This window comes from Microchirus variegatus (genome assembly GCF_963457635.1).
Source record: "Microchirus variegatus genome assembly, chromosome: 11".
In the NCBI taxonomy this organism is placed as follows: Eukaryota; Metazoa; Chordata; class Actinopteri; order Pleuronectiformes; family Soleidae; genus Microchirus; species Microchirus variegatus.
This window is the reverse complement of record NC_139812.1, coordinates 23,676,914-23,696,445: the sequence shown is the minus strand read 5'-3', so window position 1 is coordinate 23,696,445 and position 19,532 is coordinate 23,676,914. Positions and strand designations below refer to the sequence as shown.

Sequence of the window (19,532 nt, the reverse complement as noted above, 5' to 3'; positions counted from 1 at the left end):
GCCCATTATATGTATATAAAACAACGCTGTGAGGGTAGTTATTTGTCATAGCTGCAGGGCCTGGGTAGTGGCCCAGAAAGGGGTTTTGAGTGGGGGGGGGCTCTTTTGTTTGATTTAGGGCTCACTTATTTTGCCAGAGCACTCTACACATCGGAGCAGATGCGTGACGCATACTGTGCCATACAACTGCAGCTTTACATCCGAGCAGAGACAGACGGTCATTTAATGACATGGGAGTCTAATCACTCTTGTGTTTTTTTGTTTTTTTTAATTCTTTAAAGCAGCGTTTCACAAACTTCTTAACCCTTTAATAACACCTAAGCCGCAAAATGTCCGACTGGACTTTGTTTTCTTAGCTTACTTTAACCATAAAATGGCCCATTTTCCCAGAATAACTTTCAATAGCTACCAGTTACAATAACAATTCACTGCAATATAAAATGAAGAAAAACACTGTAGTTGTGTTCACTTTGAAATTATAACAGCTTAAAACATATTTAATATAATGAGTTTTTGTCTCAACATCCAAAAACAAGCCAAAAAATGTAAACTATACAGACGTTATTTTGTTTTCTGGCAACTATTTCCTCTCTGGTGTCAAAGACGTTGATTCTCCGGTTTCCTGGAACAGCGCGAGTGAAATTACCGTAATATGTAAAATAGAGAATTAACAATGTCAAATGAAACGTGTGGAATTGGACATTTTTTAACAGTATTAAACATATTTTAAAGTAACATCTGTTTGAGTTTCTGTCTCAATGAAATTACCGTAATAACCATGCAACTTGTCAGCTTTCAGAAACCGTTGTCATTTTTCTGAGAGCACAAACCATCGCATAGTTACGGTAATGCAAAGTGCTCTTGCGCGCAAACTTGTCGTCTGCGATGCGCTCAGCGTTAAAGGGTTAAATTAAGACCCCGTCCATTTTAAGAGTGTAAATCAGGACATAAGAGCAAAATATGTGCATAATATAATTGCCATTTATGATTAATGAATCACAACATTTCATGCATTTATGTATGCATGAAATTTATTTGGCAACCCCCAACCCCAACAAAAGTCTCCTGGGAGCCATCTGTTTATGGGTCCTGACCCATTTCTGAGAATCACTGCTTTAAAGAGTCCTTTAAACACATGGCGGTTTGAAGGTTTTACTTCTCTGCAGTGTTTATAACTTGTATAACTCAAAAGTTAAACTGCTCCCTTGTCCCCCCGTTTGCGTCTTTGACTCTGACGGCCCGCGAGGGCTTTTAAGTCCCTGAATGAGCTTTGAAGTTGTGCCACTTGGTTTCTCTGGGTGAAAAGAAATCCTCACTTTGCCCTCGAAAAAAAAGAAAATGCCACTCAAATCCCAGCACGGGCACACAATGGCCTCCTTCTGGAGACGGCAGAGGTTTATTCATGCGTCAACCTGGCTTGTCTAATTTAGAATATTGATTATTCACTGGAGGAGCTTAAAAACTCACACCTTCTCGCTCCCTCCTGCTTGATATGAAAGAATCTTTAGCCCCAAGAATGACGTCCAACAGGGACTCTGTGTGTCTGGCGTAAAACGCTGACCTTGTCAGGACCCGTTGTCCTCATGGAGACCAAAAACTGGTCCTAATGAGGCAGATCCTGGTTAAGTTAAAGGGATAGTTCAGAATTTTGGACATAAGACCTATTTTCCAACTCAGCCGGTGTGATGGAGACGTCTGGAGACGTTTTCAAGAAATTTCATTCAGTTCTTCTAGTTGCCGAGTTCGCTGGTGCTATGGCTAGCGCAAGTCAATGGTAGCATACAAGTTAGCATGGCATTAGAAACACTCATACCGACTCCACAGTGCACCCGAGGCAAATCAATTGTAACGGCAGACTATCGATGTACATATGTGTGTTGATAGAATGTTTGAAATAAAACCAACCTTGCAATTTGAAGGATTTATGTCTCAGCAGCAGCAGCAGCACGTCATACTTCCTGTTAGGCTATGGCAGCGGCGGACTGATACGGTGACGTGCATGACGGTGCCCATCTGTAGGTTTTATTTTCACAGTTCGGAAATGCACACTGAATTACCATATTTCCCCGACGTTAGTTTTCCAATCTAATATTTTTATTTAATCGTATTGTACGTATACGTAAACTTATTGTACAAGTATTGGGCTACTGTGTCCCGCCGGGTCTCTGTCAACGTGCTTCTCTGTTGCAGTGTTGGGTTTACTTCACAACTAACCAGAGCAAAGTAAAATTCCGCTGCTGCTGAGAAAGTAGTCCCTCAAAAATGGATGATTCATGCGATGCAAGGTTAGTTTTGTTTCAAATGTTATTCTATCAACACAGACATGTACATCAATAGTCTAGTGTTTTAATTGATTTGCCTCTGGTGCACTGTGGAGTCGGTATGAGTGTTTCTAATGCCATGCTAACTTGTACCATTGACTTGCGCTAGCCATAGCACCAGCAAACTCGGCAACTAGAGGAACTGAATGAAATTTTTTGAAAACGTCAGCGACGGCTGAGTTGGAAAATAGGTCTTATGTCCAAAATTCCGAACTGTCCCTTTAAGGGCTTTAGATTTAAATTGTGGTCAGTGTTCGGAATCAACTCGTTTTAGTTGTTCAGAGATTACTTTCAATAAGTAAAATCCATAACGATGGGTATAACGTCTAAATATGACTCCATTGTTGTCACGTGACCAGATGACGTCTGTTATGTGGACTTATTCTTAAAGAAGCTTAAAGAAGGAAAACTGAGTCATGTTGTTGTGATTAATTTCTCCCTTTTATGGCAGTAGAATACGTGTCGGAGCTTTGTTATGGTTGTGGCCAAAATAGCGTCCATGAAAACCGTGTTATTAACAGCTTAGGCTTCATGTTAGAGATGAAGATGTGGTACTGAGCCATCCCCTCCCTCGTGTGAGTGTGCAGATGCTGTCATAAGGCAAACAACGCTGACTCAGCGTTCTCTCTCTCGTGTTACAACTCTGTGGCTTCAAGGAAACACGGTTCTTACAAAAGAAGAGCGACAGAGCGTGTGCTTGTGTTTAAGTTTACTGATTTAGTTTAAGTGTCTCACAAAAGTCGAGCACGGTTGAATGCCACCGTGATACTGAAAAAGATGATAATTGCATGTGTCCAAACTCACAGTTATATACTGTAGACATTTTTATTTTCTAGGATTCTCAAAGGAAATTCCTCCCACTCCCACTCCACTCTACAAGTTTTTGACAGCTGTGGGAATTTTGTGTTTCTCCTGTTACAACACTAACATCTAAACAGTGATGTGTTCTTCGTCTTAATGGTGGTTGCTCAACGACAACGCGCTACTTCTTACCAGATACCAGTAAAAACAGGACAGAAAATGATAAACTTTGTCCACTTTATTCTCCATTGGAGCCAAAGGGTTAGAGTTAGGGTTGGGGTTAGGGTTGGGGTTGGGGTTGGGGTTAGGGTAAGGTCACCAGTCCATCACAGGGCGAACACACAGACATGGACAACCATTAACTCTCACATTCACACCTACAGTCAATTTAGAATGTCCGATTAACCTCTATAATGAGTCCCATGTACACATGGGGAGACAAACTCCATTGTGGTCCATTAAATATCAGATTCACACAGGAAAATTACGTGAAAATAAGCAGGTGTATTATTAACCCTCTTATGACCGTCATGATCATCAGGCCGTCTGAATTTATTTAGATTTTATGGCTGTAGAATTGTCAAAAAAAGTGTTCAATGAGTGAGTTCTTCTTTCTGCTTCCCTTATCTCCAAGATAACTAACTTTCCATATCTGGCAGTTATTTAACCGTTTAGGAATAGCGATGCTGAGAAGCTGACAAACTCGTCTCTGATTGGACAGTCGTTCTGCGGACGTTCTGAGGGGCTCCCGTGATGACAAAGCTCTATTTCTCTGCTTTCCAGTACCGTTTTATCCTCCACATGAGAGTCCAAACTCAGCCGACATAGAGCGAAAGGCTGGATAGATTTTGATTTTCTAGATATCACAAACAGTCTCAGAGTTATGGAACACGCTTAGAAATAAGGCTTTCAAAAGGGTTCTTCTACAAGGGCTGAGGTTCTACCTGGAACCATTTGCTTCTGAAAAATCTTTTCCCGAAGAAAGGGTTTTTCAAGGGTTCTTGGTAACACAAATGGTTCCAGTAAGAACCCTTTTGAACCAGAGAAACCTTTAAAACCACTTTCCTGAATAAAGGGTTTTAAAGGTTTCTGCCTGGAACCAAAAAGGGTTCTCCTGTGAGGACAAGCCGAAGAACCTTATATGGTTCTACGTCGCACTTTTATTTCTAAGAGTGTAATCAGAAGTACGCATGCTAAATCCATTCAATGGCAACAGAAGGGTTTAAGAGACACTTTGTCAATGCATCAGGCGTTTAAGGTCATCCCTCCTCCCCCCTCCCTTGGATGGACCGGTGGGGGATTTAAGATCTGGTTTGACCTCCTGTCCTCTCACGCTGACCAACCACTGCCAGACCCTTAAATTGAGTCCATGTGGGTTTAGGGCGTGGTGTCGAACGGTGCACACGCTTCCTTCCAAAGAGTGGGACCGTACTCGCACGTTACATAACGCACAACGGTCTGTGTTTATGTGTGCGAAATGGAATTTTCAAAATGTGAATCCCCCTGCGTCCTTAAAATAGCCTCAGCAATGGTTTCCACACTGTCCACACAGGAAGTGTGAAAACTACACACACATGCATTTTTGACTTGTGAGTGATTGCGTGAAGAGGGAGAGGGAGAATGTGGAAGAAAGTGTAGAGACGATGAGTCGAGGTCTTGAGTTCCACAGATGTTCTGTTGAAAAATGGAGTTTTGTGTGCGTGATATGTAGGTAAGCAGCCTCTGAAATCTGCTGAGTGTGCGCTGTGTAAAACAGACCTTTATGGTTTTTGAGGTTTGTTTCTCATACGTCTGATTTTCTCATGATTGTCCCTGAGGTGGTTTATGCATGGACTGGATTTGTTGAATTGGTACAGGTTCAAGCACAGGATCATATTTTTCAAGGGTTCTTGGTAACACTAATGGTTCCAGTAAGAACCATTTTGATCCAGAGAATCCTTTAAAACCCCTTTCTTGAATAAAGTGTTTTAAAAGGGTTCTTAGTGGAACCCAAAAAGGGTTCTCCTATGAGGACAAGCCGAAGAACCTTATATAGTTCTACTAAGCACTTTTATTTCTAAGAGTGTACATCTGACAAGAGGCCAAATAATGAAGAACTTTTTAAGGCTGAAACCAATTTTATTTTCTGAGCGCGACAGGAAGTCAGGCACCGTTGCAACATTAAAAGCATTGTTTTCAGAATAAAAGCCCCCATGTTATAGGGTTCCTTTATAGTTTGCCTGTGTCGCACATGCAGTCGTCAGCGAGAAAGCTTTTTTAGTAACAGATAGAATTCATATTATATTGCTTTTAAAGGCAATATTGAAGAGGAAGAAAACACTTTTGAACTTTTGTTGTTTTACGTGCCAGAACTGACTTTTTTGTGACTTTCAAACAAACAAACTTAGTAGTAGTTTGTAGTTTATTGCTGCAGAGTTATTTCGCTTCTACAAAGTTTGTTGTCCCTGAAGGGACCTGAACATTCGAGGCCGATTCATAATAAGTCAAAACTACATGTAAGTCTACTCACCCAGAGCACCCTCTAGTGGACAAACCCAATTTTTGTTGTTGTTCACGAGCCAAAAAACACCTATAACTGGTGTTTTTAGGAAAATGTAGGACTTTTTAACTCCCGCTAACTACTAGATAGCTTGTGTAGCTTTTCCAATGATAATTTTTATGCCATTTTTAGCATCGGGCAGTAAACACAATCACTGGCAACACAGTCTTGCTTGGCACAGCTTCATCATCAGAGACAGGTCTGCAGTGGGTCAGCCTCCAGATGTGTCACAGAGACAGTTTATGGCACCGGGTTTCTTTACCTCGTACCTTGTATCCTCGTGAGCTGTAGCCTCGGGTGATTAATGACCAGACTACTTATTCCCAACAAGAGCTGAGAAGCTTGTTAAAGGGGGAAAATAACCATATGGGACCCTTTAAGAGCAAATAAAGGCTCAGAAGAATGGAGTGAATGAAGCCTGGCAGGCTTTGCTCCCTATACTTTTGTGCATTTTGGTACCAGATCATCAAAACTTACAGCCAAGATATGTTAGTTTAAATGGAGCCAGAGGTTAAACCACACATGAAATAATTCAATGTGAAGTTTATATAGTTTGTATTACATGGTGACTGTGTAATGGCTTCACCGTGCAGCAGTTAGGTTGGTTGGTAGGTGTGTGTGTCATACACGGGTTTGTTTGATTGTGTGATTGTTTGGGGCTGCGTAACCAGTTTAACCATAAACAGCTCCATAAACGTCAGACCTGCTCGACAACCTGTGACCTTTTCCACGTTCACAAACACACACACACATAGAGAGGGAAAAAAAGAGATCACCAGTAACTGCCACAGTTAAAAATAAGTCATGACTATGACTGCGTTGGTATCAATCGGTTGCCATCTTTAAAACCAGTCAATACGTTTATGTTGACATATTTTAAATGACGTTATTTTTCAGTGTGAAACTTGGAAAATAAAGTCTGTAAATAAAATAAATGAGCACTAAAGTCTAAATAAGGTTGATCTAGGACCTCAAACTGTAGTACGTGTACCACCAGTGGTACGCAACTTGCTGAGTAGAACCATATAAGGTTCTTCGGCTTGTCGTCATAGGAGAACCCTTTTTGGCTCCAGGTAGAACCTTTTTATAAAAGGTTCCAAACAAGAACCCTTTTAAAACCCTTTATTCAGGAAAGGGGTTTTAAAGGGTTCTCTTGATCAAAATGGTTCTTACTGGAACCATTGGTGTTACCAAGAACCCTTGAAGCAAAAGGTTCCAGGTAGAACCTCGGCCCTTGTAGAAGGAGCTTTTTGGAACCCTTATGTCTAAGAGTGTGCTGTATCAATGAAGCCACACCATGCATGCAGGAGTTTGTGACTGTGATAAGCAGGAACAATCTAAACTGACCAACTGACTGTTGAACTGCAGTGTGATAAAAAAAAAACAGCCCAGCAGCTAAAAAGAGACGCAGAATATAAAACTTAAATACATATTCAGTGTTCAAAAACACTGTGGTTAGTTTGAGTTTCACTCTCAATGAGCTCAGGACTACTTTTAAACTTTAAGATTTTCATGTTGCCTCGCTGCAAAATCCAATATATACGACGGCGTCCTCCGGGGGGGGGGGGGGTGATGTGGTGCATGGGTGACCTGCTCGCGTGTTTGTTTCATCCTGATATTTATTGCGTGCTGGACGCGACGCAGCGGCAGTTTCCATTGTTGTGTCTGCTCCAGAGCTGCACGCTCTCTGCTTCCACAATCAAACACACACACGACTTGCGGTCGGGCGTCCTGAGTGTTGCTGTCAGGCACCGGCTCACGGTCCGCCTTCATGTTTTCATGTCCCGGCGTGACCCCAGCGTCTCGGCCACATGGCTGCTTTTAAAGAGCAGGGCGAGTACTCTACTTTCACATAACCTTTTCCTTTTTTTTTGCGCTCCGTCTCTTTATTTTCTCTCTCGAAACCACACGTTTTCCTCAGGGAAACATTGAAGAAAGAGAAGCTTGGATGAGAGAATGACAGGAAGCGGCTGTGAGGGAGAGAGAGAGGTATGGATCCCTCGCTGTGACGGCGAGATCATGTGCGACTCATAGGCCGCGCTGCAGCGTGGATGAAGGCTTTGTGAATGTTTAAAGGGCAGCACAGTGTAGTATAACTGAGGTGCTTGTCTAATGGGACAGACCACAGCACTTCCCTACACGCTTAGAAATAAGGGTTCCAAAAGGGTTCTTCTACCAGGCCTGAGGTTCTACCTGGAACCATTTGCTTCTGAAAAACCCTTTCCCGAAGAAAGGGTTTTTCTAGGGTTCTTGGTAACACTAATGGTTCCAGTAAGAATCATTTTGATCCAGAGAACCCTTTAAAACCCCTTTCCTGAATAAAGGGTTTTAAAAGGGTTCAGGTAGAATCTTTATAAAAAGGTTCTACCTGGTGCCAAAAAGGGGTCTCCTCTGAGGACAAGCCGAAGAACCTTATATGGTTCTTCTTAGCACTCAGCCTCAGCCCTTTGGTTCCAAAAGTGTTCTTCTACAAGGGCTGAGGTTCTACTTGGAACCATTTGTTTTTCAAGGGTTCTTGGTAACACTAATGGTTCCAGTAAGAACCATTTTGATGCAGAGAACCCTTTAAAACCCCTTTCCTGAATAAGGGAGTTTAAAAGGGTTCTTGGTGGAACCCTCAAAAAGGGATCCAGGTGGAATCTTTATTTTAAAAAAAGGCTCTACCTGGAGCCAAAAAGGGTTCTCCTCTGAGGACAAGCCAAAGAACCTTATATGGTTCTTCTTAGCACTTTTATTTCTAAGAGTTTACACTCTTAGGAATAAGGGTTCCAAAGGTGTTCTTCTACAATGGCTGAGGTTCTACTTGGAACCATTTGTTTTTCAAGGGTTCTTGGTAACACTAATGGTTCCAGTAAGAACCATTTTGATCCAGAGAACCCTTTAAAACCCCTTTCCTGAATAAAGGGTTTTAAAATGGTTCCTGGTGGAATCTTTATAAAAAGGTTTTACCTGGAGCCAAAAATGGTTCTCCTATGAGGACAAGCCCGAAGAACCGTATATGGTTCTACTTAGCACTTTTATTTCTAAGAGTGTATAATGTAACAGATCACGTGATCTACAAACTGCATGATTCATTTCAAAGAGAGAGGGCGGGAGAAAAGTGGCCAGTGTCATCGTCATGTGACCACGTGGCCTCAGCTTGACATGTGAAATAATGATTAACCGGTCATTTCTATGGACCTTCACTTCAGTAATTGATTATTAATGATCGATGACTCGATGAATCATCAACCACTTTGGTAATGGAATACATTTGTAAGTTCTAAGCTTCTATTTTCAGTTTTCTTTGCTCCATATGACAAAGAAGAATCATTCAAAATGAATCATTTTGGTTTGTGGGCAAAAACAAGACATTTAAGAACGTCATTTATTTCCAGGTTTGGTAAACACCGCTCGACATTTTTCAACATTTCACGTCAAAACAAGTGCTCTCAACAGTTTCTTAACTACGTCGTTGCCAAGTTACTCGTGTGTGTTTCTACAAGAAACAACTGGTTAATGATGAATTGACTGTTGTTTTTTAACCTTTTAAAGTATTTGTTAAAAGTGAACGGTGAACGTTTAAGTTTTTAGACAAACTGTAAACAATCTGTTGTAAAATTAGTTCACACAGATTGAAATATGACTGAAAACACAAAGAGGCTCCCACAAGAAAGTTAATTTTTACTGAAGTGCTGGTGATGATACACACAAACGCTGATAGTAGTTTTCAATTGAAGGACAAAGCATCCATATAATATAATAACATTGTTTTTGTTCGCTAAGACTGAACAGAGGTAGACTTTACCATCATCAATAACAATCTCATAATCTCAATTAATCTATTGAGGATTTGTTGATTTGTGAATTGTTCTTTTTCTCCAACAAAGATCAGAGTTAATAATCTACAGAGTTGAAGCTGAAGTCCTATGGAATTAGATTTGTGTCAGTATTTTCAAACAACACTTTTTAAGACACAGAAAAATATAGATATTTTTCGCTCTCCATCGACAAAATATTTGTAAACGTTTATAATCTGGCAATCGCGAGATATTTACAATCTTCCTAAGGCCCGCCCACAAATAAAAAACCATGCTGCAAAGAACAAATGAGGGAGCGCGAAGAATAAGTGAGGGAGCACAAAGAACAAATGAGGGAGTGCAAAGAACAAATGATGGAGTGTAAAGAATAAGTGAGGGAGCGCAAAGAACAAATGAGGGAGCGCAAAGAACGAATGAGGGAGCGCAAAGAATAAGTGAAGGAGCGCAAAGAACGAACCAGGGAGCGCAAAGAACAAATGAGGGAGTGCAAAGAATAAGTGAAGGAGCGCAAAGAGCGAATGAGGGAGCTCAAGGAACGAATGAGGGAGCTCAAAGAGCGAATGAGGGAGCTCAAGGAACGAATGAGGGAGCTCAAAGAGCGAATGAGGGAGCGCAAAGAGCGAATGAGGGAGCTCAAGGAACGAATAAGGGAGCTCAAAGAACGTATGAGGGAGCGCAAAGAGCAAATGAGGGAGCGCAAAGAATAAGTGAAGGAGCGCAAAGAATAAGTGAAGGAGCGCAAAGAACGAATGAGGGAGCGCAAAGAACAAGTCTATTTTCAAACAATAAAATACAATGTTTTTAAATGATTAAATCAATTAAAAAAATTTTGCTTTTTAAAAAGTGTTGTTTGATTCTTGAAAAGTGTTGTGTCGTGAAAATAAAGTCTTCTTTGTTGGTTTGACCAACATTCTCAAAGCCAAAGATATGCCTGTTATAATACAAAGACATAAAGTTAGTAAAATAAGCTTGTGATAACCTGGTTCTAATCCGTTTGTGACACATATTCTCATCATTTAATGGACTGAATAATTGATTTCGTCAGCGGGGGCAAAGTAATTCCGTGTAAAACACCGTCAGCATTAGAGGAAGTGTTGCTGAGCTGCTTCAGGGGTTAATATCACAACAGCGAACAGGATTTGCTTCCCCTCTGATCCCGATCCAGCTCGTGTGCAGTGTCCACTCCACGTCTTGCCTCCTGTCCATGTGCATAGGGCTGGAGTAAAAAGCCCACATAGGGGATCCTTTGTTTAGGAGAGTCTAGGCATGGAAGATAATTTACAAGCCACTAAGGTCCTCACGCCATTGGCTGATGAGGCTCTGTCTGCATTTGTGAAAGGCATCCCGTATGTGTGTGTGTCCCAATGAGCGTGTGTGTGTGCATGTGTGCGTGCGTGCGTGTGTGTGTGTGTGTGTGTGCAGCGAGCGTGTCTGCGTCTGCTGTAGCAGCACTTTGCCCCAGCGACTCACAGTCACCCCCCTAATCATGACACCCAGGAGCTTGCCCTGCACACGGCTACTGTAGCCTGGCGTTTGTCTTTTTGAGTTCTGAAGGAAGCCAAAGCAAGATGGCCACCACCAGCAGTAGCAGCAGCAGCAGCAGCAGCAGCAGCACTACCACCTTTTAGGGATTATGCTGCTTGAACCAAGAGAGGGGGCTTCCTCTGAGGACAGGACGGTAAAGGCAGGCGGGGGCATTTAACCCGGGGGGTCTATTGTCTGGCTGCAGATGGGTCAGCGTCAGTGGAGCTCATCTCGAGGTTATCATCTGAGCCTCTCTGCCTCCCTCTCTCTCTGATTGGAGCACTTTTACTTGGAAGCTTGTTGGTGTTGTTGTTCTTTCTCACTGAATCACGGAGGACCCAGCAGGTTTCTGTGTGTTTGGCTTGTCTTTTCCAGGTGGGATTAAAGGATGTGACAACAACAGTGTCATCAACAAAGAGGTCAGTCTCCACGGTAACAGACACCCCCCCCCCCACTTCTTCTTCTTCTTCTTCTGTTGCATCTCCTTTTTATTTTTAATTTGCTTCGTTTATATGAGGAACCCCCCCCCCCAGCCCCTCGGTTCCCCCTTTTCTTTCTCGCAGGCGTTTTTTTTCACTACACCTGCTGTTTTCTGTGCAGAGTGGAGTGCTTGTAAAAAAAAAACCTTTGCTTAGTAACTTGTAATTTGTTTGGCTGCACGAGTAAATGTGTTATTCTTGTGCAGCCGGTGCAGAAGATCCACTCTGTTGCAACTAATCTGTGGTTTAATAGTCGACTAAGCTGTGATTGGTGCTGCCGCTCGACCGCCGTCTTTAAGTTTATTCGGTTTATTGGCACTTACGAGGCTTTCTCTGCCCGAGTCGAGCGCTGTACGTTTCACTGACATCGCTGCATAAAGGAAAAACGCTCTCAATGAATGAATGAATGAATGAATGAAAGAAACGTGTTGGACTCACAGGAGGGTGATTCTCATTGTTTGGTGGTGAGGATTGTTCACGCTGAACTGTAGCAGCTAAATATTGCTCTGCGACTCTCTTCTGTTTGGAGTAGTTCTGCTGAAGTTTCTGTGTGTGTGTGTGTGTTTGTATTTACTGTGTGAGTGTGTGTTCAGAATAGATGCTCACTACTTCAAAACCTCCCAGGAGACTCCTCTTCTCTTGAGAGAGGCTTGTTAAGATTCAAGTGGCGGTCACGCTTGTGTTGCTAAGGTAAGGTCTCTGACAATTAGCCACACTTTTTTTTTTTTCTTCTTCTTTTTCTCTTAAGTGTCGACGGGCGCCACAGTTTGGCACGGGCATAAAAGTAGACGACCGTGTTTGCCTTTTAAAACCACGCAGGCCAGTGTGAGTCGTGAATGCACCACACACACACAAAAGACACAAGCTCAGCTCTCTCTCCGCGGATCTTGTGGATAAATCCGAACGCATGATGATGCTTTTTTTTTTTTGCACCCGTTAGATTCACTCTAACATATTTATATTTTGACATCGTGAACAGTGACTCAGTCACACACACACACACACACACATTAAAGCGTCATGCACGTGTCTGCTGCAGAGCTGGAAGGCGGCCAGTGTTGCTTTGTCACTTATAATGACAGACGTGCTGCTCGACCCCTTGTCTTTCTCCCCTCTTCATTCGTGACATCATCTGAATCCGTCCTCGTCCCCATCTGTTGCATCAGTTGAGTGCTGCTGTGTTTGCAGAAGGCCTTGAGAGTGCAGCAGATCAGAGAGGCCGTTACATCAGGAGAAAGTCGTCTTGGGAATAAATCAGAATCATCTCAGACGAGTCACTTTTATTGAGTAGTTCCGTTGTAATGTTGGTGTAGTGGTTAGCATTCTCGCCTCTGCAGCAAGAAGACCCGGGTTCCTGGGTTCGAGCCCCGGTTGGAACAACTTCGGACCAAGGGCCTTTCTGCAAGGAGTTAGCATGTTCTCCCCGTGTGTGCATGGGTTTTCTCCGGGTTCTCAGGCTTCCTCCCACAGTCGAAAAACATGAGATATCACCAATGAGATAGGCAAAGGACCCTCCCGTGGAGGATAAAGCAGTAGATGACGGATGGATGGATGTTTTAATTGGGACAGTTTGTCATCGTCTCTTTGATACGGTTCCTCTAAACAGTTAGTGAGGTAGCGTGTGATAGCGTTTGTGTGCAAGAACAGGCACAACATGGTGTAAAAGTTTGAAAACGCACAGACATCACCTCGTCAAAGTCAAATTAAAACTAACACTAAGACATTTGTGTACAAAATCGAATCTTAACATTTTCCTTTGCTGCTAAACCTCACTTTTCTCTCACTTTTGTAATCACAACACTGAATCCCGCCTCTTTCACACATCATCAACAGTGTGTCTGCAGGGTCTTAGAAAGTATTAGAAGTTCATAAATCAATCTTGGGAAAATTAAGGCCCTTAAAAATGCTTATTAAAAAGTCTTAATCGCGATTTCATGAGGTATTAAAGTTCGTCCATAGAGTTTGACTGCAAAAAGTACGCATGAATGTATTCATGTTCCTCCCCGCGTTTGTTAAAAACGGCGACGTTAGCGAATAATACAGCCATAATACCCAAAATCGCTCACTAAATATACTCAAAAATCATCAGACATGGGGAGAATTTAAGTTTGTTGCAAACTAAAACTGTTTGTAAGTTGAATAAGTGGTTATAACGTCTCAAAATATTTAGAGAAGGTCTTGGAAAAGTCTTAAAAAGGTGTTTATCATCTTGGACTCCAGCTCCCACTGAACGTCCTCTGCTCTAGAAGACGACTTCAGCTCTCGTTTCTCTGTTCCTTCATCTCCACCACCAGTGACTCTGTTTCCACTATGATGAACACTTGAAGTTCAAACCCTGTCGCTGCCTTTATCCCAGATGTCTCAGTGAAGCGTCCTCCAGATTTGCGTTGAGTTTCAGCAGCAGTGTGTGATTATTTTCTTCTGTAGAACGCAGTGGAATTTTAGTACGTCCACAGTGGAGCTGAAACAAATTAATCGTCAACTATTTTGATAATCGATTCATCGATTGTCGATTTGTCATGATTAAAACAAGATTTCTGATTCTTTTAGCTTCTTAAATGTGAATATTTTCTTCGTTTCTTTGCTCCACATAACAAAGAAATCATTCAAACTGAATCATTTTGGTGTCAAGACGTTCGAGAACATCGTCATTTCCAGGTTTGACAAACACTGATCAACGTTTTTTAACATTTTTGGACATTTTATGGACCAAAGGATTCATCGACAGATTAATCGATTACTAAAATAATCGTTAGTTGCAGCTCTGGTCCACAGTGAAACAGGTGGTACACTTAGAAATAAAAGTGCTAAGAAGAACCATATAAGGTTCTTCGGCTTGTCCTCATAGGTGAACCCTTTTTGGCTCCAGGTAGAACCTTTTTTATAAAGGTTCCACCTGGACCTCTTTTGGAGGGTTCCACAATTTTAAAACCCTTTATTTAGGAAAGGCGTTTTAAAGGGTTCTCTGGATCAAAATGGTTCTTACTGGAACCATTAGTGTTACCAAGAACCCTTGTAAGAGTGTACACTCTTAGAAATAAAAGTGCTAAGAAGAACCATATAAAATTCTTCGGCTTGTCCTCATAGGAGAACCCTTTTTGGCTCCCTTTTGGAGGGTTCCACCAAGAACCCTTTTAAAACCCTTTATTCAGGAAAGGCGTTTTAAAGGGTTCTCTGGATCAAATGGTTCTTACTTGAAAAACCCTTTATTCAGGGAAAGGGTTTTTCAGAAGAAAAGTGCCCTTGTAGAAGAACACTTTTGGAACCCTTATTTCTAAGAGTGTACAGTATATCTCTGCGGTCAGCGGTGCATTAATGATCAATTATCTGGATAAAAAGTCACTGAAAATGACACTGTCCTGGTGATATACAGTGTAAGTATCTCGTGGAAGAGGAGAAAACAAAGTTGAAGAGAGAGCAGATGTGGCTGATAAACGGGAGTGTTTTGTGTTTGGTTTGTGGGCTCACTGGAGTCTGGTTCATATTGAAATGCTGTCGCTCGCCGCTCTTGATCTGTCAGTCCTCGTCTCCTGCTGTAGAAGCGCATTAACTTTAATGAGTGTGTGTATATCATGTAAACAGTGATATAGAGAGCGTATATATATATCTGCAGCTCCCCTGCAGTCCCACGTGTTCATTAGCGGGGAAAACAAGTTTCCTCTCACACACACACATACACATAAACATACAGCTCGCAGGAATGCGTACACATCCTTCAGGTCCTGCAGACGAGCCGAAATGGTTTTTGTCGACTGAGTCTCGGCTCGTGATCTTGTTTTTTATCTTTCTGGCCAGAGGCGTCACATTTTCAGGTCGTCCGTTTCACCTCCACGTGGACGTCTGTCGTCAAAACGCTTGGATCAGGAACAAGCATTTGCGTTCAAGGATGAACCCGAGAAGATCGAGTTCATTCCAAACAAAAGTAAAAAGTAAAAACACAAGCGTGGTCACGGGTCTGTTTTGAACGCCATCGCCGAGGAACCGAGAGCGCTCGATTGGGACCATATTTTAGGTATTTTAGTCAGATATTGAATTAATTACTCACATTTTTGGTGCCCGTCTTGGAACTGTGGCGATTCGGCATAGTTTCACAGTGATGCAGGGCTGAAGATGTCTGTGCAACAGCCACGCTTTAGAGTTTGTGTCTGAATATCCGAGTTGTTGTCCATTCTCATGGCTACTATTCTGTTCTATGACGTGTAAATTTAAGTCGTAAATACGCTACCATTCAAAAGTTTGGGGTCGCCTATACAATGTTCTTGTGTTTTCCATGAAAAGTTGCACTTTTATTCATCAAAAGAGTTGCAAAATGAATAGACAATATAGTCAAGACATTGACAAGATTAGAAATAATGATATTTATTCAAAATAAAGAAGCAGCAAAACTGTTTTCAGCTGTGCTAACGTCATTGCACACGGGTTTTCAAGGGTTTTCTAATCATCCAATAGCCTTCTTACGCCATTAGCAAACACAATGTACCATTAGAACACTGGAAATGGGCCTCTATACACCTGTATGTGCTACATCTATGTACATAGTCCATTAAAAACCAGACGTTTGCAGCTAGAATAGTCGTTTACCACATTAACAATGTATAGAGTGTATTTCTGATTCATTTAATGTTATATTCATTGAACAAAAAAGTGTTTTTCCTTCAAAAATAAGGACGTTTCTAAGTGACCCCAAACTTTTGAACGGTAGTGTACATTTTTCCTGAATGAAACTGCCTAAACTTTCTCCCCGAGTTACTTCTGTTTGTGCTCATGGATCAGTAGCATATGCTGTTCCCCGTTTTTCCCAAAAAAGGTTCCTATGTTCCCCACTTTGTGGAAGCCTGGGTGTGGAGCTCCAGGGTAAAGGGTTAGGGGTAGGGTCCTATGTTACCCGGGGAACATAGGACCCGGGGAACATAGATACGGTCCCATCATGCTTGAGAGTCACTGATTGGGAGCAATGAGTGTGTTGTGTCGTGATGTCATGAGGACCTTTGGATGGTCGTGGCTGTGCTGGCTGAACCAAATCCACGTTAGCTGAAGGGTCAAGCAGCAGCAGCAGCAGCAGCAGTGCTGCAGCTCTGTCTGGATAAGAGCCGTGCTGCTGCTGCAGCTCTTGCGTTAATCACTGAGGTATCTGCGCTAATGATCACATGTGCTTGCATGCACATGCAAAAGGGAACACGCCTTCAAACCCTTGCATCAAACACAAACGTGTGCGCGCACGTTGCACAGATGCCCCGAGTGACCCCGGAGCGGCAGTGACGCAAGGCTGAACTGTGTGTGACTCCCGGTGTTTACTCACACGAGCGAGCAAACTGCGGCCGTCTGCGACTCACCACGCTGCACAGCGCAGGCAGGAATGTGATCCTGATTCAAGACCTTGACCAACGTCACTCTGGCTTTTATTACAGTTTAAAGGAGAGTGAGGTTTATAAAAAGCAGATCCCCTCGCTTTCACATCATGTCATAATATTTTCCACAGCCACAGTGATAGTAGCTGCGGCAGATGCTCCGACCGTGCTGGGATGCAATCTGCTGTGTGCGCCGTGACTGCTTAGAGCACGCCGCTGAATCGCTGTAGACTGTTGAGTCACCTTCTCTCTCTCTTTGTTTTTCTGTCTCCGCTCATCTCAGGTGGTTCCAGAGAGTGGGTCGTTAAATGGCAAAGGCAACGCACAGCAGATGGATGACACCCACATGGCAGCAGAGGAGGACGAGGGAGAGGAAGGCCACATACCTCATACACAACCTCCACCCGTCAACCACTCGCTCACCCACAAACTGGCCTCGGAACAGCCGGCACTTATTAAACGTGAGCGAGAGCTGGAGCTGACCGGCTTTCACCAGCACGCGTGCCCGCCCGCGACTGTACGCAACGGTTCTGCTGAGAACCTGTCGAAATCTAATGGTGCTACGACGACCACTGGGTCACACTCTGATCCGAAGCCTGTATTTAAAAGAACTGTGATGGAGCCTCAACGCCTCAAGAGCTCTTTCGAAAAAAGGCCCACTTCTCCTCCACGTGACAAATCGGTTCCGCTGAAGAAGATCAAGCTGAACGAGCCGTGGGTGTGGATCAGCGAGCAGACCCCGGCGCAGCGCAGGGACCGGGACGAGGACGTCTGCGAGGACCCGCTGTCCACGCTGGCCGCCGTGGTGTGCCTGTCCGTCACGGAGAGGGAGGGGCTGCAGGAGAAGCTTTTCTGCTCGCGCTCTTCCATTCTTCGCTCCGTGAAAACGGAGCCGCCCGATTTGCACTTCATCAAAACAGAGCCAGAGGACTTGGAGAACGACTCTTGTCAGAACAGCGCTCCCGTCAAGACTATAAAAAGCGAGCCCCCCGCAGGTGACCTGATGCCGAGCGTGCAGTCTTTAGCAGAGAGGAGGAATCTCAGTTTTGATCAGGCGATCGCTATCGAGGCCTTGACTCAGCTGGCAGCTATACCTGAAAAACACCCCAGGTCCATTAAAGCTGAAATTAAATGTGATTATCCCATTTCTACTGTCGCACCCTTCAGTACAAATACACAAGAAGCCAAACCAACTCCAGCCATTCACTACAACAAAGTCTCGGTCATAAGCTCAGCACTACACCAGACGTCAGTCATCCGCCCTCCGGTGGCCAGACAGGGGAACGTCATCCAGTTCCCTCCTGGGAGGAACCCCAGCAAACAGCTTTCTCTGCAGGATCTTTTAGAGGCCAGCTCTGAAGCGCCGTGCAGGAGCGCGGCGGAGCAGGCGATGTCATCGTCTCACGTCATCAAGTCCGAATGCAGCTACAGAAATCCCCTCGATGTGAAGTTTGGCAGAGATCGCGAGCGGCTGTTCGCGGAGGACAGAGTCGGTAAAGCGAGGAGGAACCGCGACGAGGAGGAGGTGGCGGCTCAGCTGGCCGACCTCGCCTTCATCATCCAGTCGCGGAACGAGAACAACCCTCCCAAAGGAACGCCCGTGCCGGCCATCAGGTACAATTACAACTCGCAGCTTCAGAAGAAGGAAGCGGCGAAAAAAACAACAAAAGCGACGCCTCCCAAACCCAGGAAGAAGAAAAGCGACGGACAACAAGAGGGAGCCGGCCGCCGGACGCCGCTCTCCAAACGCACACCTAACGGGGACACGCCTCACAGGGGAAGAGGCCAGAAGACCCCCGCGCAGGGGAAATCAGGCGTCCACCACAGGAGGAACCTGTTCCTGCCTCAAGCTCAAATTGACCTGAAGAGATACTTGGCAGAGGCTCAGGAGGAACGGAGGCAACTCGTCAACCCTCACGGTCACTACGGCGCTCTCCCGAGGATCAACCACACGCCGTGGGCCCTCTCTAACGGTTCGCTCCATCAACACAGCCCATGCAATGGTCACGCTTTGGGGCCAGAACGGCCGTGTGATAAGTATTCGCCATCTCAGGTAGCGCAGCCTTGTGTCGGGCTGCAGCACGGCGCCGATCCGAACACCAGCCCGGCAAAAAACGCTTTCCACAACCACGGTCTGGTCAACGGCTTCTCGGGGCCGCGGCGGTCTTCTTCTTCGTCTCCTCCTCCGAGTCAGCAGAGCTACTACAAGCTGGAGAGGTCGGGACCCGTCACTGTCCTGTCCACGGCTGCGGGCGGCGATCTGGAACACACGCCGGAGTCGACGCCGTCCAAGAACAGCATCAACGGCTTCCTGGAGTCTCCGGGGTGTTTCCTGGATACTCCGACCAGGAACTTGCTCAATACACCGTCTAAAAAACTGTCCGATCTTCCATCCTGTCAGTGCGTGGGTGAGTCCAAGTCTGCATGTGTATCACATTAGTCGATTGTGATAAACCCTTAAAAAGGGGGGTTTATAGCTGATTTATTTTAATGTAATTGTACATTGCTGTGTCCATGTAGAGAAAAACATACTCTCTCTGTTACTTTTATGCTCTTTTTCAACCAATGCTTGTCGAGAGACAATCGTCAAAACTGTCACAAATTGTCAGTTTTGTTGACCTTAGAATGACTTTTATTTACTCTTTCTCTGTAGAAATGTCCTTATTTTTGAAGGAAAATAACTTTTTTTTCAATGAATATAACATTAAATTAATCATAAA

The 19,532-nt window shown here is 43.9% G+C and overlaps 1 protein-coding gene across 1 annotated transcript in view; it reads left to right on the top strand.

Annotated features, from left to right (window-relative positions):
• tet1 (tet methylcytosine dioxygenase 1) overlaps nucleotides 1–19,532 on the top strand; it is a 41,646-nt gene that overhangs the window by 10,044 nt on the left and 12,070 nt on the right. Inside the window, exon 2 of the mRNA XM_083897449.1 lies at nucleotides 17,096–19,220. Within this exon, the coding sequence (XP_083753575.1) occupies nucleotides 17,096–19,220 (2,125 nt within the window). The remainder of the gene's footprint in view (nucleotides 1–17,095; nucleotides 19,221–19,532) is intronic.